The sequence below is a fragment of the Berghia stephanieae genome, chromosome 4 (genome assembly GCF_034508935.2).
Source record: "Berghia stephanieae isolate SIO BIC M18660-M18661 chromosome 4, UCSD_Bste_1.3, whole genome shotgun sequence".
NCBI lineage: Eukaryota > Metazoa > Mollusca > Gastropoda > Nudibranchia > Aeolidiidae > Berghia > Berghia stephanieae.
In genome coordinates, this window is record NC_088363.1 from 84,492,113 (window position 1) to 84,518,835 (window position 26,723).

The window sequence follows — 26,723 nt, forward strand, 5'->3', positions numbered from 1 at the left end:
TTTTATTCAGTCCCTCCTTATTTCTGGGAATCTCAGTAGCTCAGCAAGATATGGGATTGGTATCGAGATTTTTAGAAAATCTGTTCTCCTACTCCTCAACAGACATTGATACGGTGTACATATAAAGCTCAATTTTACAGTAATTACTTTGTTATAAGAGTCATTTTTACTCCCTTTATTTTACTCGACACTTTATGGCACCTTTAGGCACCTCTAGATTTTGTCGACGTCATCATCATCATCATTATCATCATCATTCAATTTGAGTTTGTCTATAATTCCCCCCCCCCCCCCCCCCCCCCCCCTCGCAGATATGGCTCGATAAGTCAAGAATGTCAAGCAAAAAATAAAAACATGGCAATGAAAGTGAATGGAGAGGTTTTTTTCCCATTTTTTCGTTTTAGTCATGGTTCGAATGGAATTTTAGCTGGTGAGTTATTTTTTTAAAAATTAGTTTTTACAGTTTTGCTATTTAATTAACAGAGTCAATTTTGCGCTTTTGATCTTCTATGGTAGGCCAGGAATGTTACTCTTGCTTTCTTCTATTTCTCTCTATTTGTTTCCTGATACATTATTTTTTATCTTTATCCTGAATTGAGATTACTTGGTTTTTGCCCTCACTCTAGCTGTGATCCTTAGAGGGGAACAGTCAAATACATATAGGTTTTGTTTTTTATTTTGAATTTGGATATGATTTTTTTCCCTTGTAAACCATGTTTTAAAAAAAATGCACAACAGGATAATTATTTGGTAGTCGATATATGGGCATTTTTCACATTTTTGTCCGGGAGGGGGGGAGGGGGATTTTTTTTCTGGTGTTTCAAACAAACTGGATCAAATCTCGTGACCAAGTCGATTACTCATCAATCATTTCCTATAATATTGAAGCTTAATCTTCTCCTGTCTTCATATGCTGGCAGGTTAAAAGTTTGAATCCCATTACTTTGACTCACTCTTGTAATGCTTATTCAAAGCTGCATAGTTCGCATTTTAAAAATTATGCTTATGCAGACAGTTTTCTCCTATGGTCTTCTCCAGCATATGGTCATTCTCTACAAATGGTTTAATGACAGATCTGTGCTTATTTTTTAGTTTTAGAGATTTGTTGCAAAATCCTGAAAAATTTTGCAAATTAAACATTTTCATTTCTCATGATTTATTAAAGAGATAATTCTCAATATATGTTAGAGGCTATTTGAGAGAGATTAGTAAAGACATAAATTGAGCAAATTGTAAAAGCAAGATGAGTCTGTCCAAATAGGATAAATAGAATTTTGTAGACCGTTACAGGAGTGAGTTGAATGTAACAGGAGTGAGTTGAATATAACAGGAGTGAGTTGAATGTAACAGGAGTGAGTTGAATGTAACAGGAGTGAGTTGTATCTGTCATTACGGGAGTGAGTTATTATATAAAGACGGTCTATTTCACTTGGCACACATACTATTTGAGTTGTATTCACTGCTCAAAAGAATCGCAAGAGTGAACTGTAAAGGTGCCCCAACGTGTTTAAATCAATTATGAAAACCGGAATTTAAAAAAAGTTTCCAATTGATCTTCAAAATTGGAATTAGATTGGGCCTTGTAGCCTTTGCTTTGAGTACAGAGAGAGTTTTGTCTCACAAATGAGTCATCACAGACTGGGTGTTCTCGCAGTTACTGTTGTAAATGCCAGAATTCACAAATTTGTTGATTATGAATATAGTCTGTTGGTATTTCTTGTTTAGTGTTAAAAGAGGCAATTATTACGCCACAAGAGGACTTTTAATAGGTACTTAAAATAATATCATAATGGAACACCATGAATAACAAAGGCTGACAAAATTCTTATTTATTTGTCTAATGATGTCAAAAGGCATTTTTATTGCCGGAACTCAACTACAAGAGAAACAAATATGCGTTTGATAAATCTATAACCATGAATACAATGGATAAATCTATAACTATGAATACAATGGAAAAATCTATAACCATGAATACGATGGATAAATCTATAACCATGAATACAATGGATAAATCTATAACCATGAATACAATTGAAAAAACTATAGCTAACCATGAATATATGGAGTAACAGTGACCCCAAACATATCAGGATTTCTGACCAGACTTTATGAATATCTCTCTCTCTCCCCCTCCCTCCCTCTCTCTTTTTTCTCTCTCTTTCTTTTGCTCTTTCTATATTATATCCACTTTTCTCCCCCACACCTCTCTTTCTTTTATATTTATTTCATATTTCTACTGCTCTCCTCTTTATACACTCTCAATATTCCTTAAAAACGATTTTTTTTTCAATTGAACAAAACAAATAAAAGGATTTTTCAACGTCAACTGCTACAGTTTATTCAACAAAATTATCTTTTACTTTATTGAAATGGAATAAAGGGCACAAAATGATTGGGTTGTAAAAAGGTAGATTTAATACTTAAATAGCTGGTTAAAGTTTGAGATTGAGCAGGTATTTAATTGATCAATTTTTTTTTTTCTGGTCTTAATTACATGAATGGTATCTCCTCCTCCATTCCTTCTTCTGTGTCCGGTGGTTTATATCATATTTCCGATGAGCTTTGTACGTCACTTTTATACTTGGTTTTCTCCTTCTTCAAATTATCCTCCTTTCTTATTGGGTCTGTAACTCGATTATCTCTGTACCGCCTCTGTCTCTCTGCATGGTCAGAGCCTTGAATATGATTGAGAAATCAATCAGATGAAACAAACTGAATGAAGTGGAGAGTTTCTCTCACATTGATTATTCAATTCAATTGTCAATTTACAATTAAAGAGTTTGCGCTTATGAAAACAAATAAAGCTGTATTTTAAACATACTAACTGCGTTTTTAATATGTCTGTATCAATCAAAATGAATTTTCTCTTGCATAGACTCAAGTATTTACAATTTAGAGTTGGATGAGCTCAAATTCAAATACAGATTGTCTAAATATTGAATATTTAATTTTACTCGCTAATAAGATGTAAAAGAGAAAATTACACACACGCACACACACACACACACACACACACACATATATATATTTATTTATTTATTGTATATTGTTGCCCATTATTTAACTTCATTACTTTTTTGTGTATTGTAAAGATATTTTTCTCCATTCAAGATGGAATCAAGGTGTAGCGATTAAGCAGAGAAGCTGTGCGATTAAGTGGAGTGATTATATAGCAAAAATTCTGTTTTTCAGGAATGTGTAGCGTATAAGCGGAGAGTGAGTTTAAGCGGATTGAACTGTACTTCAACCACCACAATTTCATCATCCCTACCACCACTACTACTACAACCACCACTACATCATCATCCCTACCACCAACATCACTACTACTACTACTACTACTACTACTACAACTACTACTACTACTACTACTACTACTACTACTACTACTACTACTACTACTACTACTACTACTACTACTATTACTACTACTGCTACTATTACTACTGCTACTACTACTACTGCGACTACTACTGCTACTACTACTCCATAAAAATACAAATTTTTAGTTGTTATATTGTCTTCCGTTTACTTAGACCGCCAACGCAGTTGGCCACAGCATTCAGGCACAATCGCAGTAGGGTGTCTCTGATTTTGTATTCAAAAGATAAGCAGGTCTGCAAATTGTGTTATTTTGTCTTAATATTTGTCAATGATGTTATGTTGGGAATTGAATTGTGCTTTATTAGTTGAATTTAACTTTTTTAAAACCATTTATAGTCATTACATAATTTATGATTTGTATTTTTGCAGAATGCCCGGAGCTGGATGATTTTTCCTCATATCACTGCACAAATCAGCGTTATGTCTACTCAGTATGCCACCGTAATGATACGTTAAATAAGGATAACTTAACAAAGATATGTAAGATGGAAGGCCCTGAAAACAATGTCAGGACAAAATGGTCAAATGTGTCATCCAAGGCTAAACACATTGGTAAATAAAAGCTATAGGCTACAATATATGGATAGCAGTTGCTCTATATCCTTTTATTAAGGTCTAAAATTAAACATTCTGTATTATACATTTCCATGGATTTGTCACACTTAATGTCCTTTTTCAATGCTTCATATATTCCCCCAGCAAGTGCTATAAAACCAAATTCCCTTACTACTGCACAAGCTGCCTGTTTTGGTATCTTTTTTGCACTACCATTCTTACAATGTTGGGCTGGGGTGATGGAGTGATTAAGGAATTGACACAGTGTGTTTCCTAGTTTCTTCATTTGGACAACATAGGTTATTCTTGTTGCAGCTTTGCGAACCAGTATAGAATTGCATGTAATTGTAAGCAGTTATGTACTAAATGCGTAAATATATGAAACTTTCCAAGAATAAGAAAAAAATGGAATGAAGGTAAAAGTGACAATAATACTAATAATAATAATAATATTAATGATGATGATAATAATAATAATAATAAATATAATGATTATAATGATGGTGATGATAATAAAATAATAACAATATTATAATAATAATAATGATAATAATAATAATAATATAATAATAATAATAATAATAATAATAATAATAATAATAATAATAATAATAATAATAATAATAATAATAATAATAATGAAAACTACGACGAAGAAGAAGGTGATAATCCATTCTTGAAAATAATAGGGTTGGGGATCAACATTGTTCCGTACAGCCAATGTTGAATTTTTATCATCGAGCACAGAATTACTGGCAAAAATAAAAATTATAAAACTAATTTTCACAGACTGATATATGATTAACTTGCAACCTTCCTTAATTGACCTTTGGCCTTCGGATTTGCCATAATTTTGTCTCCCTTCCAAACCGATCTATGCTGATGACTCAAAAGATTCGTCTTGATCTATGTTAATTTCACCAATACAATATTGTAATAATTAAAATAGATGAATGCTTGTTCGTGATAGTCTTTATTTTTCCCAAATTCTGGGGGTTCTCCATAAATATATTGCTCTAGTCGCCAATTTCACTTGACACATAAAAAGTTATCACCTTCATTTAATAATAAATGAAATATTTTGTAAGTTTTGAGCTAATAAAAGTTTGGAGATTTAGAATTTCGAATTATATTTATATTTTGAAAATATAAATCATTATCAAAATATACTTTTTTTTTAGATTTAATTAGTATTCTTTAAACTATTTACTGATTTCTACAATTCTGACACTGTCTGTATACATTATTATATTAAGAAATATAAGTGTTTTTTTAAATGTAACCTTTGTATGCTCTTTATAAACAGCACGTCTGGGTTTTTGAAAAGAGTAAAGCATCCCCTTATTATTATCAATATTAGTCTGGTCTTTACCCCTTGACCTGTCCAGCAAGGGTGAATTTACCTGCAACTTATCAAAGATTCTTAAACCTGAGACCTCTTGAGATTGAGTCAGACCAATTCCAATAACTATAATCTAAAATTATATTGAATTACAGGTGACAGTCTAGTACCTAATTTTGTTTATTTTTCCGAATTCTGATTTTTTGGAGTTCTATTCTGATTTTAAAAAATATGAACTACTCTGTGGCTGGTCTTTTTTCTCCTCCTCTCGCTTCTACTATCTCCAAAGTAAAGTTATGACATTTCCTCTAACTGCTAAATTAGCTTATACTTTGTAAAATGAAAATATGTTGTAGGTTTTTTGGGGGTTAAAAATATTACTTATTTTATTTATTTATTTTTTTGGTCGAAAGCATGAAGAAATTTTCAGATCTGGTGTAAATTAAATAAAAAATAAAATCACACAATTTATTTGGACTGTATACTCTTTTAGAAGTACTCACTCATATTTTTACCCACTTCAATCAATCATATATCGTTTTCTCTTTCAGATAATGATAACGAAGATGGAAGTGAAAGTAAAACGAATGTCATCATAATTTGTATATCAGTTGTGATAATAATAATGATAATAATAATAGTGTGTTTAGTGTATAATAAACGTGACAGAATCTTCCAGTTCATCAGATCATTGAAGACGGTAAACACCAGTAATATAGCTGCAGGTAAGTTTAGAAATTGTAATTGCAAATTGTACAAACTTTATTCATTTACTTTCATTTATTTTTGGCCTATTATCTTTTTTTTTTCTTTTTCTGAACACGTAATATGTATAGTAAAATGGAAAGGTAGTGGCATTGTCAAGATGAATCATTGACAACGCCACTACCTCATTCATCCTGTTTTGTTATAAAAGGGGAAACCCGAAACATTCATTTGATCTGTTTTTGTCATAAAATTGAAGCTTACATTCAATTTTACATTGTTATTTATTTCTGCGAGCTTTGAGCAGCAACGTTTACATAATGGAATAGTGGACATTACACTCTGAGGATGAGACACGCAGCCTGCCTACCTTTTCTATGATTTTCATACAAAGGCAATGGTGCCTTACAGCAAGGTGATCATTGTGCACAATGCCTTTCCTAATGACATCAAGAAGTCCTATTGCTGGTGCAAACTCTCTCAGCCGATTTAGGTCATTTTGTGAGTAGTAGTAGAAATTAAAGAAAACTATTGTTTATTGAAAATTGAAATTATTTATATTCATCATTTCAGGAGGGGAAACTGGAAAAGAAGAACAAGCCCCTTCACGTGAGTTTTATGTGTGTTACACAAAGTTATTCATTAAACAGTTTTTACATAGTATTGGGTGATGGTATGAATGAGTTCTGTCCACATGAAGTGATATGAATGAGTAAAGTATGTGCATTGAAAATTGAAATGATTTACGTTCATCATTTCAGGAGGCTTGAATATAATGTTTCACCACGAAAATAATTTATTAAAGAATTTTTTTCATAGTGTTTGGTGGTGTTGCAAATAAATAAAGAATGTATAAAGAAAATTGAAATGATTTACATTCATTTCAGGTAATGGAGGTGAGGAACGTATACCTTTAAGTGAGTATAATGTTTTACCACAATATTATTTATTGAACAGTTTTTACATAGTAGTTGATGATATGATGAATTAGTTCTGTTCTCTTATAATATCTTTTTATTTTTGGTTTGTTTTGTTTTTCATTCTATTATTTTATCCATACACACCAAATATACTGCTAATGATGAGGCTTGTGGCTCATGCGATGACCCATAACTAGAGGCATCAACCTAGTAGATAGTGTCAGCTTTAATGAGACTACTGGGCTTTTAAGTCTTTTTATTTCTATATGTATTTTGGCCAATTCATAATCTATTTACCAGATTAGTTTTTCATTCTATTATTATTATTATTATTATTATTATTATTATTATTATTATCATTATTATCATTATCAGGAATTCACATCTCTGCTTCTATATTAATTTTGATCAGCACCAAATTGTACTGTATCAAAATATTTTATTTATATTCATCGCCAACTTGACTACAAGCCTTCTACTAAATCTAGGAGAATTTCAAAGCTAAGTTTACTGTATTGTCATTTCATTTTAGAATAATATATTCGTTACCTATTTCAACGTATTAATATATTCTTTACCTATTTAACCTTTAGGTCAACCTAATTTTTTTTTTTTTGTGTTTTGTTTTTTCTTTTTTCTCTTTCCTTTATTTTAACTTTGAAACGCATTCTTCCTCTCCTGTTCTCCCACATTCTCTCTCTCTCTCTCTCTCTCTCTCTATCTATCTATCTCTCTCTCTCTCTATCTATCTCTCTCTCTTTCTCTCTCTCTCTCTCTCTCTCTCTCTCTCTCTCTCTCTCTCTCTTTTACTCTATCTTTCTTTCTTTCCCCCCCCCCCCCCCAATCGATAATTAAAAAGATAAAAATATATCTTAAAAGGGTAGGTTGGTTGGGGCCCAATAATACAGTGGAACCTCCGAATAGCGACAACCTCCTGATAACGACATTGACCCCTGGTCCTGATTTTTTTTCTATTTAAGATCAGTAAAAAAAAACCTCCAAATAACGATGCACTTTTTGTTAAAACCTCAGAGTAACGATATCATTTTGGCGATTTTCGGCAGTTTTCGTAGATATCTGATACTAAAAATACAGAGTATTAGTACTCAAAGTTTATATAAACGATTCCTGCTTGAACCAATGAGAACGCAACTTTTACCACCATTAGGTCCAATGAGAATGGCATCCACTTTTGAAGTGTCGGTTGTCACAGATATTCTTGAGACAAAGACACCAACAACAGAAGATCAAGGTATGATGATCTTGACGGCGATGCTCCACTCCCTGTTTTGACAGCCAGTGAAGCGGTTATGGCTCTAACAACTCTCAGAACTTTTGCTGTGCAACATGACAGCGGTGCGCAATTATTTGACATGTCGTTATCGGGAGGTTGCACTGTAAACACTATCGCCATCTAGTATTCTTCAATAACACCTCTCCATCCCCCTGCCTAATTTTTGATATATATAGTTTTGATCCCTACTACCAATACTATTAGTACCACAACCACGACCACATCACCATCCTTACACCACTACTATAACAGCCACCACATCACCATACCTACAACCACTACCATATCACCATTCCTACAACCACAACAACCTCTACATCACCATCCCTACAACCACTACTACAACAACCACCACATCACCATCCCTACTGCCACGACGACAACCACCACCCCATCACCATCCGTACCACCACCACTACTACAACAACCACCACATCACCATCCCTACCGCCACTCCTACAACCACCACCCCATCATCATCCATACCACCACCACATCATCACCATCCTTACCACCATTACTAAAATAACCTGCACTACATCACTATCCCCAACTTCACTACTGCAACAACCACCACATCACCATCCCTACCACCACTACTACTACTACAACCACCACCACCAACCCTACCACCTACTAAAACCACCACATGGTGATTATTACCACTAAATACCATTCATTTTGATATTTTATGCGTCATGTCAAATTGGCTTTAGAGCTGTAGAGTCTAGCTGATTTATTTATTTTTTAAAAGGGGATTTGGGATGGTATTTGACGTATTTACATATCATATAGTCCTCAATAGATTGGATTTTGTATGCGGAAATTCCTATTTTGCCATTGAAATACTTTGGAGTTGTGTCTAATATTCATGTGAGCCGAATTTCAAATTGACTCTATGGTCAACCTGAGATTTTGTATGCAGAAATTCCTGTTTTGGCATTGAAATTCTTTGGAGCTGTGTCTTAAATTCATGTGAGACAATGGGATTAGGTGGGCATGAGTTGATTGTGAATTTGATGAATTGTATATTTTGATTAAATGTAAAGATTGGAAAATGACTTCATTCATTGAAGAGGCGATAAATTAACCTTTCAAGTGACACGAAATGGAATGTAGTGCTTGGATTATATCAAAAAATATATAGGTCCCTGGTCCCAAAGCAACACACTCAAGAGTTGAACCATCAATCGTGTTGACAACCTGTGTTTTCTGTACTAGTGGACAAGGCAGTGATCAGTGTAGAGTTATATTCAAGATGGACATTGACAATGTTAAAGTGAAACTAAAAGAAAACCAGCTTTGTTTTGTCTGCATGAGAATAGGTCACGTGACGAAAAAGTGTTCCTCTCATTGTCAAAGTTGTAGGGGAAAACATCATAATAATAATAATAATAATGCTGAAAACTTATATAGCGCTATAACTCCGAGACACCAGACTCTAAGCGCTTAAATTACAAATTACTTTGGCTGAAACATACTCATTCACACACACAAGCACACACACACACACACATACACACACACACAACACAACACAAACCAAACCTATCTTGCTTCTCATACCATCTACTAAAATCGAAACAAATATGTTTTAAGCGAACGTTTAAAAATAGACAAAGATTCTTTTTCACGAATGCTCTGCGGTAAGGCGTTCCAAATAGAGGGTCCGAAATGAGAAAAGGATCTCATTCCAGCATTTTTCCGAATTCGAGGGACAACTAGTTTTGTGGAATCACTGGCCGAACGTAAGGGGCGGGGTTTTGAATATCTTTCAATTAGTTCTGAAAGGTAGGAAGGGGCAGTACCTTCAAGACAACGATACACTAAAACACAAGCTTTGAATTAAATTCTTTTCCCAACAGGCAGCCAATGCAGGTCATGAAGTAGAGGTCCGGCAGAGTCGCACCTACGCTTCATGAATACTAGTCTGGCAGCGCTGTTTTGGACAATCTGAAGACGTTTCAGATTGTATTGCGAAACGCCAAACAACAGAGCATTACAATAATCCAATTTCGATAGTACGAGGGACACAACCAGGTGCTTGGTCACATCCTCAGATATGAACCGTCTAATGGAAGCAATCTTTTTTAGTTGGAAAAAGAGAGATCTAACCAAATTATTAACCTGATGCTCCATCGACAGTCCAGAGTCTAAGAATGTGCCAAGGTTTTTCACTTTGTCAACAATTTGAATAGAGGCATCCCCCAACTTCAAATCTGTTTCACTTTTCCACTTCCTGTTCCCCACATACAGCACCTCCGTCTTATCATCATTCAGTTTCAGTCTGTTCTCATTCATCCATTTCTTAACACTTTGGATACAATTTTTACTATTGGCTGATACTTCTTGTAAATTTCTCGTATTGGAAACGCAGTACAATTGCGTATCATCAGCGTATTGATGGTAAGACAGACCAAAACTTCTGATGATTTTAGACAGAGGGCCAACGTACAAAACAAAAAGAACGGGTCCAAGTACTGAACGCTGGGGAACCCCACAATCAAGAAAGATTTCCTCCGATCTATATTCATCCACCGTAATAATCTGTTTAGGGATTAAACAAATATGACCTAAACCAATCAAGCGCTGCACCAGACACGCCATAAGTAATTTCAAGACGTTTGAGAAGAAGATTGTGATCAATAGTATCAAAAGCAGACGATAGGTCAAGCAAATTCAGCAAAGAACATGAACCATTGTCTGTAACAGAGAGGAGATCATTAACAACCCTAACAAGTGCGGTTTCCGTCAAATGATGTTGCCTATAAGCAGACTGAAATTTTTCTTCAAGACAATTATTTTTAAGATGAGACAGTAATTGTTTCAAAACAAGCTTTTCTAAGATCTTAGAGAGAAAAGGAAGATTAGAGACAGGGCGATAGTTTTTTAAGTTCTCTTTATCGAGATCAGGTTTTTTCAAAAGGGGTTTGACATGAGCAACTTTGTAAATGTCTGGTACAGCACCTGACTGCAACGAATTATTAACAATACATGTAAATGGTGTTAAAATTACATCAATGCATTTTTTTAAAATGGCAGTGTTTAAGGGGTCTAAATCACAACTTTTAGTTGGAGACGACATAATGCAATCACATAAGTCTGCTTCAGTAATCATTGAAAAATGTGTTAACGAATCACCATGAAATGGTGAACTGTTGTGCAAAAATGATAAGGCTAGTCCCAATAGTTTAGATTCAGGAGATAACAATGATGACCAAGGGGTTGGTTTGCAATCACACGTGACCTTTTGTCAGAGCAGCCTTTCTAACAGTGTTACAATATAGTGAAAATTAATGGCAATATCATGAATGTCTTGTTTGATAATGATTCAGAGTTTTATCACCAGCGAGGCAGTCAGAAAATTAAGACCACCATTTGTGGGTCGAAAAACTGTGAGAATGTCAGTGTACGGCTCAGCTGGTCAGCTTAGAAATGTATATGGTATTACATTTGCCTTTAGCGATGGGAATACTAGCCAGTTACTCCTTACGGAGGTGGATTCGATAAGTGTCACTTTGCACAAACCCAAAATTCCCATCTATATCATATTTCTCTCCACAGTGTTGATTTTCACAAGATATCAGTACAACCAATAGTTTTACAATGGACATCTTGATAGGCCAAGACTACTAATGGCATCTGATTGATGTGAATGCATCAATTCAAAGTCAGAGTGGACTTTTTTCACAAAGGACTCGACTAGGGTTATGGCTTCTCTCAGGAGCGTATCAACACGATGGGCAGAAACAGAATCCATCAATTTGCAGACAGTTTATTTGTTTTAATGAAATTCCAGAGTCACATTTTAGAAAACTTTGGGATTTAGATTACCTTGAGTGCGATCATGAAAACCAGAATAAACCTATGTCTAAGGTACAAATTGATTTTAAGGATAAAATAAGTCATGTTGATGGCAGTTTAGAGGTTTCTTTACTGTGGGTTAAAGAAAAGAAATAAACATTACAATGTAATGAAAAAGAAGCATGGGTAAGATTAAACTGCCGAGAAAAGAAGCTGTCTAAAGAGATGTTTGAAAGATGGATACAATAACGGATATAATGCTGTACAGAACATGGAAGATGCAGGTGTTATTGAAGAGGGGGTTAGTTAGCAAAGCAATGGTTGCAATCTTGTGTTCGATTTTGCCTCATAGGTCAGTTGTGACAAAGTTCAAATTCCCCGACTAAAATCTCCCTGGCATTTGACACCTTGCAGTGGGGCCAAACGGAGTTTCTCTTAATGACTGCATGGAATTTATTGCCGCTTTTGTGTGACATACTGATCTAATTCAGACGTCATAAGGTTGTTATTTCTGCTGACATTGAGAAAGCATTTCTTGAAATCAGTATTTGTCGGAAAGTCTGAGATGTCCATAGGTTTTTTTGAAGGTTGGCAATCATACTTGTATCATGCGAATAATGCATGTTCCCTTTGGAAACAGGTCTTTTCCTTTTTTCACAGAATGCCATCATTCAGCATCACTTGTCCAATTACCAGTCAGAAGATAAAGTACCGTAGTCAAAGAGTTGTCAGAGAATATATATGTAGATGATTTCCTTTCTAGAGGAGATACAGTATCCAAGGCTTCAGATATTATGAATGACGCTGCCATGAGGCTGACAATATGGTCTTCTAACAGTCCACATGTTTCAAAGAGCATTTAACAAAGTTTTCAAGACAAGAATTCACTTGTTCAAACCACCAAGGTTTTGTGAGTGAGATGGATTCCAGAGACTGACGCATTAGGGTTTGATATACTCATAACCTCTTTTTTTATCTCCTTAAAACTTGCAAATTTTTTCATGTTCAACTGGGCAGGTCTGCATTCATATACACCCACCCCCACCGGCCATCTCTCTCTACCTCTCGCATTTGATGAGTTATTTTTTTGGTTTGCCCTACGGTTTGAAAGAAAAGAATCACTTTGACTCCCAGAACCCCCCCCCCTCAACATCCTGTTGTTACAGACGTCCCAGCTCATCCACCCAATGTACACACTACCATTATGGTCTCTGTCTATTAGTTTTAGACTAAAGATATGTGACTACTTCACAATGCATTGCTTCTACCACCCTGCCCCGTATCTACACCTCATTTCTCCTTAATATTGCCAGTGTTTATAGGCTACACTGAAAGCGGTGCACAGATTGTTTATTTTTGGTATTACAAGAAATACATTTTATACTTTGTGTTGATTAAAAAAGTTCCTCTTATTTGAAAATTGATTTATCTGCTTGTTCTTTGCTTTTTCCTGTTATCAATGTCTCTTGGGGGCAGAACCAAGGAAAGTAATCGACGTGATTGAAAATCAACTTAAGTGACGTAGGTTTACTTCGGTGTCAGCTGTATATATCGGAGATAAGATTCTGAGAAAGCTAGGATTTCATTTGGATGTTCTTACTTTTGGCTTAAGTTGGGATTTGGAAAGTGATACGAATTCAATTTAACAACAAATATAATAAGAATATTGAATTGCCATTGTTATATTTGCAGATGGTCCTCGGTTAGGTATGGCAGAGTTACCGCAAGACAGGCATTCCATTTCCAATCAGATGATCATGGCAGGAAAAGATTTGAAATCAGGTAAAATATAATGATTGTTTTATTGTTATAAGTATAAGAGTATAGTTAACTTATGTGAATGACTCTCCTTTTAAGATCAAGAATTAGTTCACCACTAAAATCATTTATCACTCGGTTTTCATTACTTTGTTCTGCTACAATTTCAAACAGATACTATAGGAAGGCAGTTCTTTTACTTCAATTCTTGATTTTATGATAAGCTGGACATGATATTGTAGGGACAGCATGTATGCTACATACATACATGCATACACACACACACTCGCACACAATAGCCTTGTGCTAATTTTGCAAGGACAATTGTCACACTGTGAAATGTTGTTTTCTATTTTATTTTTGTCATAAGTTTGTCCTATCACTATCATGTAGACAGTTGTGTTGGGTTTTATTTCTTTTGCTCTTCAAGGTGCAATTTGCTAAATGACTTGTAAGAAAATGAACTAAAAGTCATTGTGCTTATCTTGTCAAAATTATGCCATCAAGGGGTGGATCTAAACTGGTCACACATTACCAGCTGCCCAGCTCTATAATCACCTCAATGTGATAATATTCAAAATACAAAATGGTTTGACGGGTTGATTTTTGGTAAATGTGTAAATATTTTGTGTATAAAACACACAAAAAAGAGTCCATTTCTAAACAAAAAGGTTCCTAAAATTGGTGTGTAAACATTGCAGGTAAAATGTTAAAGAACTGCCTACGTTGTAGGCTTGAAGAAGTCGCCCTTTGGAAAAGCCTTTGCAATTACACTTTATCAAAGATATGAAATAATAAATAAACAAACTTTCAGAGAATTTAAGTTTAACAAAATATTAATAGAAAATCCTATAAAGCCATTGGTGGATAATGTCTCAATTTTTTTTCTTCTGGGTTTTATGACAAGATTTGTTGCAATTAATTAAGCATTCCTTTAAAGTCAATACAGCTATTGGAACAAGAATTTATCTCTATTTTTGCAGTGTTAAATGGACAGAATTGCTAAATACCCTTTAAATAGGAAGCGAGTCAAATGCAAATCACTTTCTTCCAGATCTAACAGTCCCAGCAATTCAATCAATGCAGGATGGTCAGAAGAAACTACAAAATATTTTTCACAAGGACATGTGATGGAGGTGTCAAATCACTGTTTCAAACCATATTTAGGTCATGTTGTGAGTCTAGGACCTACCTCTATCACAGCAGATAAAAAACACGAAATTTTGCGTCTCTGAATATGATTAACCAAAAAATTTAGATGGGATGAATGTAATGCTTGAAAATGCTTATACATTATGACACCGATAATATTTAATTTTTCAAATATTTCAGATGGGGATGAAGAAGAGCTTTTGGGGCATTTAAGAAACTCTATCGATCAAGGTAAGTATAGAAAAGTAGCTTGAATTTAATCTCATATTGATTGGTGAGAATATTTTTTCTCTTTACAAAAAGTAAACATGTCTTGGTCCTGTCTAATTTTTAAAAATTCTGGTCGACCAATCTGTTATCAAAACATTGGAAGACCCAAAATTTATTTCTAAAGACGTTGAATCCTATTGTTTGTGTCCAGACTGAATATTTGAGGGATCTTTTTTCCTGTCTTACTGGATTTTATACAAAATTTTGCTTAACAAATTGTTTTTGCTGTTGGGTTTAGAATGATTGTGATAACAAAACATTCTGCATTTAGAATTTTAAAATTATTTTTTAAACTATTAAAATTTGATAGTTTTCATAGCCCACAGCTTCAAGCAGCCTTGTATTCACTATCACTCACAGAGTTTTCCACAGGGTCAGATTTAGACATCAACTTGCTTTACTTAAGGCTGTTTATTAACGTTCTCATTATTTTGTAGGTTCATTGGAAGACATACCTAAACATATAGGATTGACACCCAGGGATGACATTGGTACGTTAATATCTTTTGTGGTGTACCATATTTTCTTTCTATTTGGAGCCTGCCTCTCTCTCTCTCTCTCTCTCTCTGTCTCTCTCTCTCTCTCTCTCTCTCTCTCTCTCTCTCTCTCTCTCTCTCTCTCTCTCTCTCTCTCTCTCTCTCTCTCTCCTGCTCTCTTTCTTTCTTTCACTTTCTCTCTATCTCTCTGCCACTCTCTCCCCTCTTATTTTCTCTTGTGTTTGTGTGTTTATTAGTGTGCAATTCCGTTTTTTTTTTTAGTAATATAATTTAAACGCTTACCGGCATTTGGACTCCATTGCTAGCTTTATCATTTACCCGAATGTTAACTTTTGATACTAGGAAATACAGGTGAAAAATGGAAAAGCCTATGTAGGCTACATTCATTTTCTTTCAAAAGTGACAATTTTACACATGTCACTTTTCTGTAATAAATTTGGTCTGTTTACATCGGACACATCAGCTGATGCGTCACATTTTGTGCTATATTTATCTTTTCAGTTGGTTATGAAACACTGGTTTTCACTAAAACCTTTTACACCATTTTGAAGATTTGCATTGAATTATGCATATATATATAAACTTACCTTATACTTCAAATGGTCTCAGATCTCATTTAAGCTTCTATTTCTTGTTAAATAGAACTTGTCAGGTGAAAATAAAATAGAACCAACATCTTTGGCAATGAAGCCTTCAATTAAGGACTGTATTGCCAATAAACATAAACATACAAACATGGGTTATTTCCCTTTATAGTACAACTGAAAATACTTTATTTTGATTTTAAAATTTTTTTGTTTTTTTCTTTAATATTTTGTATGAGTCTAATTTTAAAATTATTTTTATTAAGTGGGCAGCTTTAGGAACACTGTTGGTTCAAAATAATGCACGAAGACCATTTTTTGGGGGGGTATCCACTTGTATATTACATAGGTGGGTATTTCCCATATATTTTGAACCAAAAGTAGTAGTAGTAGTAGAAGTTATAGTGCTACAACCACCATCACAGCATTGGCACTGCCACAACCACTACCACCACAGCATCATCATCACCACCACCACTAGAGCATCATCGCTACTACAACCTATACCAAAACTAGCATCAAAACAAGCACCATGGTTGGGGTCTCTTGATCAGTTCTTTGGGGTGTTTCGAATTGCAATAGCCCTAGGTAATGCAATTTCTGAGCCTTGTAGTAATTTAAAGTGATAACTTATCTTGGTGTATCCATAAACCAGATAATACTGTAATCGCTAGAGATTGCTGCGAATGAGTGTTTGAATAATGAAGATCATTTATTTTTATTTGGGTTTGGTGTTAGCATTTGTATAAATTTTGTATTTTGCATCCGCTCAATTTTTGCACTATTGTTTTCAATCGTGCAGACAAAATACTGTGGGGTTTTTTTTTTTGTTTCGAGAGAAAGTCGAAAGTCTTGAATTTTGTAAAAACTACTTTCAGTTTGAAAAAAATCGTAGTTTCATTTATGATTTAAAAATTTTATTACCAAAATAATAAAAAAATCGTCTATTCGTCTACTTTTGATTTCTGTAATTGCTGATTTATTTAGCGAAAATAAAAACTACGAAGTTTATGAAGGGATTCCAAACACTTTTTTGCAGTAGGTGATAATGTAATGCATCATGTCGGGCGACAGCTGACAACAGTGACATTTAAGTTTCTTAATTGAAGCTCAAACTTAGGGCATACAGAGAAAATTGCGAGCAACCTCAACACAAATTCAATACCCAAAAACTTAAAGAACATTACAACAAGAACACATTTAGCATCTGCTCACTAAATAGATGCGAGCTTTTAGAAAATCTTGTTGAGGAAACAGCCCTTGAGGAACACTGGACTTGTCTGAAGAACACCTGGAACGAAGCATTCCTAGAAACTATTGGTAGAAAATCAACTGACGAAGTTTGGCTTCCAAATAAAACCTGGGATATTGTTGATGAAAGAAAAACGCTTTAAACTGGAAATAAATCAATGTCAGAATAATGCAGAAAAAGAATGATCTGAAAGATGAAGACTACATTGTAAACAAAATAGTCAAGAGAAGTGCAAGGCAAGACAAAAGTTAAGGACATAATTCAATGACTTAGCTACTGAAACGGCAAAAGAGACTTAAAAACATTGTACAATATCACCAACACTCTTTCAGATAAGAAAATGACACAGGCAAGAACTGTAAAAGATAGAAATATCAACCTCTGACAACAGAAATAAAACAGAAATTGATGGATAGACCATTTCAGAGAACTCCTAAATCGGGGTCCATCTGACACAACTCCAGAAATAAAACCAGCTAAAACAAGGTTAGATGTAGTACCCCCATCTAGAATAGAAACTTACAAATCATTAAGGGGAATGAAAAATGGAAAAGCCCCAGGACCAGATGGTGTGCCCACAGAGGCCCTCAAATCGAATTTAAACACCACAGTGAGGACATGTTGCACCCTCAACTTTTGAAAATATGGAGTCCAAACCAAAAACCTTCAGATTGGAAGAAAGGGTGTGTTTTCAAGGTCCCTAAAAAGGAAGACGGATCCTGGACCAACCATAAAATAGAACACTCTCTTGAGTGACAATCACCAGTTTATATGAATACTATTGACTTTGAAAAGGCATTGAACATTATTGATAGGGAGGTTATTTGGAAAATACGACATCATTACGGCATACCTGAAACTTATATATATCTTATTAAACAACTATATGATCAAGCAAGCTGTCAAGTAATCCATAATGGAAAACTTTCAGACTCATTTGAGATTAAAACATGGAGTGAGGCAGGAATGTCTTCTTTCGCCTATACTTTTTCTAACAATAATTGACTGGATAATGTGCAGAGGGTCTTGTGAGGAAGAGGTAAGTTGGCTGGAATGTTCCAGGGTAAGGGTGCTGCCAATGGGGTAAGGGAAATGAGGGTTCAGACTGTCACTAGAAGAATCACAAGTGGACAATATTGTGCTTAATTCCCTCCCCTCCATTGCCTGCCTGTGATCATTGTTTGAGATGATATGCTGGCATGGCAGTTTTTTGCATCGCTTGCAGCCACAATGCGACAATATCACTGATTTGCATTGCTCCCGCAATATGTGAAATTTTTTTTCAATTTTTCCAGATTTTGCGAAGGGGAAAAAGAAAAGGTTGAAATTTTTGTTCTTTTAATTTGATAGCTTGTGTAAAACGTGAAAAATAATTAATCAAGAGTAGTTTCTTTTTTACTATCCCATTTTTTCCGTTTTACTGGCGCTGATATGACCTTACATGTGCAAGCGCCGTGAAACCCTTAAAAACAAATACCTTTCTCTTTCATGAGCTAATTATGGGTTTTAGGAAAAATTAATCTCAAATTTTTTGAAAATTTGACTGTTTTTAGCTTGCAAAATTTGGGATTTAAAAAAACGCTATGTCAGGAAATGACGGACATGCATTGTCCGTTTCATCTCTGAGGTGTTAATTGTCCTGTGCAAGGGAAGTAATGATGGAATTGTATATGTAAATCATATGTCACTCCCAGAGCATTTTGATGGTTTCTGTCAACCCTCTTTGTCAATCTTTTACTTTTTAGTTATTCAATCATTTAATAATTTTAGTAATTTTTAAGTAATGGTCGAAAAATTGAGCGTGTTTCAGTGAACGTGCTTATAAAGGGGTAAATTTTCATAGTAAAAATTCTGTTTTGTGACGTATGTGTGCTTGTACCAGATCATGCTTGTAGCCAGAGTGCTTATAAACTGACACTGCTGTAATGCATATTTGTTGAGAGCTGCTTGTCCTGCGATATTATGCAGGCCCTTTGCACTTTACAATTACATTAAAGTGATGAAGTTAATGTACACTAATGCAATGGCTTATAAATTTTATTTCATCCATACACAACATGAATGCACGCATTAACACATATAAAAACACACACACACACACACATTCTCTTTCTCTCTCTCTCTCTCTCTCTCTCTCTCTCTCCTCTCTCCTCTCTCTCTCTCTCCTCTCTCTCTCTCTCTCTCTCTCTCTCTCTCTCTCTCTCTTCTCTCTCTTCTCTCTCCTCTCTCTCTCTCTCTCTCTCTCTCTCTCTCTCTCTCTCTCTCTCTCTCTCTCACACACACACACACACACACACAGATGGTCAAGAGTGTGCATACATAAATATTTAAACAAAAGTGAGAGAGAAAAAAAAGAAATCATGTGACACTGGAGTAGGAGCTCACTGAAACATGGCCAAAGAAGATGAGACTTCAGCATTTTTGGACCAAGATTTGGTTTCAATCAACAAAAATTGGGCAAATAATTTATCTCAAATTTATTAGCTTATTTAGCAAATTAATCTATTACAATTCCATCCAGTTACATTAAGTTGTCTGATCAACTTAGCATTATGTCTCAATTTTATGAACCATCATGATAAACAATGATGATGATGATCACCAATATGTCTCAGTTTTATGAACCATCATTATGAACAATGATGATGATCACCAATATGTCTGTTTTATGAACCATCATGATAAACAATTATGATGATTACCAATATGTCTCAGTTTTATGAACCATCATGATAAACAATGATGATGATTACCAATATGTCTCAGTTTTATGAACCATCATTATAAACAATTATGTTGATTACCAATATGTCACAGTTTTATGAACCATCATTATAAACAATGATGATGATTACCAATATGTCTCAGTTTTATGAACCCATCATTATAAACAATGATGATGATTACCAATATGTCTCCGTTTTTTGAACCCATCATTATAAACAATGATGATGATTTACCAATATGTCTGTTTTTTTAACCCATCATTATAAACAATGATGATGATTACCAATATGTCTCAGTTTTTTGAACCCATCATTATAAACAATGATGATGATTACCAATATGTCTGTTTTTTTTAAACCATCATTATAAACAATGATGATGATTACCAATATGTCTCAGTTTTATGAACCATCATTATAAACAATTATGTTGATTACCAATATGTCACAGTTTTATGAACCATCATTATAAACAATGATGATGATTACCAATATGTCTCAGTTTTATGAACCCATCATTATAAACAATGATGATGATTACCAATATGTCTCAGTTTTTTGAACCCATCATTATAAACAATGATGATGATTACCAATATGTCTCAGTTTTTTGAACCCATCATTATAAACAATGATATTCTGAACTTTGGATCGGATTCTTGAAAAGTAGTTTGAATTGTTCGTTTTTGTTGTCTTTTTCATTTGTAAATAAAGGTTGACTGTATTGGTATTGTTCATTATGTACTTGTTGACTCGTTTGAATGTCCTCAACTCCTTTCTGTCCATCTTTGTCGAGTTGTATTCCTCTTTGGTTTTCCCATCTTTAAATTTGATGTTGACATTTCCTTTAGCTTTTTTTATATTATAGATTTTTGCTGTCTAAATACTGAATTTTAGAAATTTGGTTTTGCAAGTTTAATATCATAGAAAGAGATGTAAATATAGATAATAAAATAGTATCATTAAAAAAAACAACTTTAGGGCAGTTTTATTTAAATTTTAAAGGATGAGGGGCAAAGTGCCTTTAGGGAACGTTAAATTTTGATTTGTTTACAGAGCTATTATGAACCACAACCTAGTGAGAAAATATCTGGAATGGATACGAGAGAATTGATCTAAACTTGATGCTTAAGGAACTGCTTTAGTTTTGTTCGTATTGTTTCCATGAGATAAAATCTTTAAATTTATAATTTTGATTGGTGTCTCCAGATATACAGATTCCAATTACAACAGCAGGCATAAACTAAATCAAAGATGAAGACATTCATATATCACTTATAGGAAATGAAACTGTGAGATTACGAATGTGAAGAAAGAGTTGGACAGGACAAACAAAAAGAGGAAGAGAGGAGAAAATAAAAATTTTAAGAATAACAAAAGGAAACTAAAGAAGTAACATTGTAGATTTTTTCCTTTGTTCCATTCATTTAATTTATTTTATTTCCCCTAGTAACTTTCCTTTAATAAATTGTTATTCACAACTTTTATGTAACTGCGATCAGGGCTTGCTCAAAATCAATAGTCTACCAGGGTTTAAAAAAACAGCTAAAAGAATGTCAATCTAGTTTTTTATTTGATTTTTTTCTTCCTGAAGGAGCTGTCAAATGCACCACCTCTGTTGGAATCCTCCTTCAGCAGTCAAAAGAGTACATAAATGTGTTCTGTGAATATTTTGAGGTTTCTGGCCAGGATGAAGAAAATACAATGAAGGGACTCGCAAAACTGATCCACAAAGATATAGGACTTGTTTGTCCAAGAGGCGTTGATGTTTCATAGTGAGTTGCAGCAGTTATCTTGAATTTAGAGAATAATTTCGATGAAGCATGCAAACACTTGATTGATCCCCATTACTCAGAATTTTCTTCAAGCTTCCCAGTACCCAACATATTTGGAGATAGTCCTTTAGAGCTATAAACCTAAGGATCCAGAGTTAATCCTGACTTCTGCAGCATTAAGTGGATAGTAATAATTGCTTGCTACCCTTTGGATAGGATGCGGTCTGTCATAAATTACTTTTCATCAGACCCAAATACACAGAGGGGTCAAAAAATCTTAATCGCACCCACTTCTGATACCAGTCCTTTGCTTATGAGGTGAGTACTTTACGTTGCCATCAAGCCATCGGGAACCCTTAAGTCAGAAAAGTGAGTGGAGCACGCACTTATGTTGATAATAACAGTGAGTAGGAAAGTGCTAGAAGACGATAGAGAATACAAAATGTCGCGGTGGCAATAGGGTCTCGAACCTGCGACCTTACTGGTACGACAACTCCCCCTGGCCGGGGAGATCGTGACTCTACGTATCCATGTCATGGATAGCTCATACGGTAGAGTCACAATCTCCCCGGCCAGGCAGAGTTGTTGTACCAGTAATGTCACGGGTTCAAACCCCCGTTGCCGCCGCAAAATTTTAATTCTCTGTTTTCTTCTGGCACTTTCCTAATCACTTCATTTCCTGTTATTATCGGGAACCCATTGTTAATAAATACTGAAAGTTAATGTATAAAGGTTAAAGGACTTTAAGTGTTTTGGGTGTGGTAGAGCTATCTGAGAATAATATGGTCACAATGTAGGTCAGTCATACTCCTTCCTTATCCGTGATGAGGACATGAAAAGTTGAAATCCTGTCAATCATTTGGTTCTTTTCATTTGGTCTTGTTTTCACAAGCTGTGTTGTTTTAGTATGTTGTGGTACATCATATTGTAATGGTCAGCGGTTATCCTTAAGGGTGTGTATATATTATGATGGTGTACAGTGTCGTGAATCATCATCATCAACATTGCCGCCGTCGTTATCATCATTATCATCATCATCATCAACATCATTATCGTAGTCATCATCATCACCATCATCATCATCATCATTATCATCATCATCCCAATCATTGCCATCTTCTTCTTAATATAAGACACTATATTTATAATATGGTTATCTGCTGTCCCAGGAAATATATCGTATCGTTCTGTCTGTCTGTCTGTTTGTGTGTATGTATGTATGTATGTATGTATGTATGTATGTATGTATGTATATATGTATGTATAAGAATAATATATGTATGTACGTATGTATGTATGTATGTATATATGTATGTATGTATGTACATATGGATGTATGTATGTATAATATATGTATGTATGTACGTATGGATGGATGTATGTATAATATATGTATGTATGTACATATGTATGTATAATATATGTATGTATGTACGTATGTATGTATGTATGTATATATGTATGTATGTACGTATGTATGTATGTATGTATGTATGTATAATATATGTATGTATGTACGTATATGTATGTATATATATGTATGTATGTACGTATGTATGTATATATGTATGTATGTACGTATGTATGTATGTATGTACGTATGTATGTATGTATGTATATTATATGTATGTATGTACGAATGTAATGTATTTGTATGCTCATTTCTTTTGTATACATGTGTAGAAACAATGTGCAAGCGTGTATGTTCGTGTATGGCTGTGTCTGTAATGTAAACCTGTTGATGTTCATACCATGAACCAAACATGAACTTTAATTTGGACAATAAAGATTATTATTATTATTATATAGTATAAATTCAAAACCGATGCTAACAGGTTTCTAATTCAGGTCCTCTAGCTGTCTAATGAGGGAATAAAATGCTGAATTGGTACCAGACTTAATATTATAAATAGGGTCATGTTGGGAGACTTTGAGAGTTGCAATGTTGAAATATTACATTGGTTAGTGCAAATGGCGCTGATGAAATTTTAATCAACACTCATATCACCATTAAGACCTGGAAATATTGAGGAGGGCAACAATATTCCTTTTTTTTTTTTTTTTGAGTTTGTCAGATTGCTCCCATTTGGGAAAGCCATGTCTTCGTTTTTAAGACAATGTCACAGTCCTTGTAAATTAATTTTTCGTGTAAATTGATGGCATGTGGTCCAGAGAAACGATCTCTTATACAAGATGGGAAAACGACAGTAGTTGTTATGTATAAAAGATGTATGCATAATATGTATTTTTACCAACAATAAATAATTTGTTCAATCAAAAAACAAACAAAACAACAGTTGGTTGCATAAATGAGATTGTGACCAATGACAACATCCATGATTAAGTCTAAGCAATACAATGTTGTTAGAACATTTTCTCCTCTGGCTGGCAAAAAGAAAAAAAAACCCAAAATTCCAACAACCTGATGTGACACTGACATTTTTCTCTGTATCTTACAACCTCTTAGTAGTGATCCATCATCAAGGGTCATGCTGTATCTTACGTAGTGATCCATCATTAAGGGTCATGCTGTATCTTACGTAGTGATCCATCATTAAGGGTCATGCTGTATCTTACGTAGTGATCCATCATTAAGGGTCATGCTGTATCTTACGTAGTGATCCATCATTAAGGGTCATGCTGTATCTTACGTAGTGATTCATCATTAAGGTCATGCTGTATCTTACGTAGTGATCCATCATTAAGGTCATGCTGTATCTTACGTAGTGATCCATCATTAAGGGTCATGCTGTATCTTACGTAGTGATCCATCATTAAGGGTCATGCTGTATCTTACGTAGTGATCCATCATTAAGGGTCATGCTGTATCTTACGTAGTGATCCATCATTAAGGGTCATGCTGTATCTTACGTAGTGATCCATCATTAAGGGTCATGCTGTATCTTACGTAGTGATCCATCATTAAGGTCATGCTGTATCTTACGTAGTGATCCATCATTAAGGGTCATGCTGTATCTTACGTAGTGATCCATCATTAAGGTCATGCTGTATCTTACGTAGTGATCCATCATTAAGGGTCATGCTGTATCTTACGTAGTGATCCATCATTAAGGGTCATGCTGTATCTTACGTAGTGATCCATCATTAAGGTCATGCTGTATCTTACGTAGTGATCCATCATCAAGGGTCATGCTGTATCTTACGTAGTGATCCATCATTAAGGGTCATGCTGTATCTTACGTAGTGATCCATCATTAAGGGTCATGCTGTATCTTACGTAGTGATCCATCATTAAGGGTCATGCTGTATCAGAAATAACAGTTTTACTACCGTCAACTGGCGTAGCTAAGGCCACACACAATATTGAAATGAAGCTCCAAACATTTTAAGTCCAATTTTTGAACAAGTATGTTATAGGATCCAACTATGTCATAACTGGTGTAACTAAGGCCACATCATTATATTTCATGTTTATCAAAGTGACACTTCTTTGGGTGACTAAGGCCACATCATTTTATTTCATGTTTATCAAAGTGACACTTCTTTGGGGTGACTAAGGCCACATCATTATATTTCATGTTTATCAAAGTGACTCTTCTTTTGGGTGACTAAGGCCACATCATTATATTTCATGTTTATCAAAGTGACACTTCTTTGGGGTGACTAAGGCCACATCATTATATTTCATGTTTATCAAAGTGACACTTCTTTGGGTGACTAAGGCCACATCATTATATTTCATGTTTATCAAAGTGACACTTCTTTGGGGTGACTAAGGCCACATCATTATATTTCATGTTTATCAAAGTGACACTTCTTTGGGGTGACTAAGGCCACATCATTATATTTCATGTTTATCAAAGTGACACTTCTTTGGGGTGACTAAGGCCACATCATTATATTTCATGTTTATCAAAGTGACACTTCTTTGTCACCTAAGGTAACTTTGATATGAAAGGGAAATGGCTTATTTCACACGCCTGCACATCCTTTTTTTTTTCAGATTCTGCTATATTACACTGCACCAAACTGAGCAATAAGAATAATTGTGTTGATAGATTATTATATTGTTTAAAAATTACACATGCTGTGTGAAACACAGGGCTTTATTTTAATTTTATTCATTTGCCACTCAGAGAGGTGAAAAACCCCATAAAAATTGACATTTTAAGGACTAAACAATCATAATATAAAATTGTTTTAGAAAAAACAAAAACAAACATTGTTTAATTTTTTAGATCAATGCTTTATGTGTAAAAAAAATAACAATTGAGAAAAAGCATTTCAAGCTGAAATATTAAATTCTATCCGACCTTTGTGACATCTACCGGATGTGGATATTTTCAAGCATTGGATAATTACATATCTTGATGATTTATGCTATCTTTTAGGGTTCAAACTGTTGTGAGCTTTCCAATGATTTACAACATTAGTTACAGATTTCATAGAACTATTAGAAAGACATTCTAAAGCTAAGAACACTTGCACGAGACAGAGATTTATGGAGGCAAATTACTAACTGGATAATAGAAACAGACTGACAAACTCAATGTGACGTACACATTCACGGCAATTGTCCATAGAGACTGCGCAGCCATATATTATAAATCACTGTTAACACCAAGATATGAAGTGAATAGAAAAGTGCCAGAAGACAATAGAGAATAAAAAATTATTTTTTTCGCGGCGGTGGTGGGGTTTGAACCTGCGACCTTATTGGTACGACAACTCCGCCTGGCAG

At 34.5% G+C, this 26,723-nt stretch overlaps 1 protein-coding gene across 6 annotated transcripts in view; it reads left to right on the forward strand.

Moving 5' to 3' along the window:
* The window catches only part of LOC144971421 (uncharacterized), a 50,360-nt gene that overhangs the window by 14,201 nt on the left and 9,436 nt on the right, over positions 1-26,723 (forward strand). For 4 of the 6 annotated variants that reach the window (XM_078912304.1, XM_078912305.1, XM_078912303.1 and 1 more), the window contains 9 exons: positions 312-430; positions 3,757-3,939; positions 5,836-6,009; positions 6,563-6,598; positions 6,877-6,906; positions 13,700-13,789; positions 15,098-15,148; positions 15,625-15,678; positions 21,841-22,021. In XM_078912304.1, the coding sequence (XP_078768430.1) occupies positions 312-430; positions 3,757-3,939; positions 5,836-6,009; positions 6,563-6,598; positions 6,877-6,906; positions 13,700-13,789; positions 15,098-15,148; positions 15,625-15,678; positions 21,841-22,021 (918 nt within the window). Of the gene's footprint in view, positions 1-311; positions 431-3,756; positions 3,940-5,835; positions 6,010-6,562; positions 6,599-6,876; positions 6,907-13,699; positions 13,790-15,097; positions 15,149-15,624; positions 15,679-21,840; positions 22,022-25,985; positions 26,562-26,723 lie in introns of those variants that run through there. The other 2 variants (XM_078912306.1, XM_078912308.1) reach the window with 2 other exon arrangements.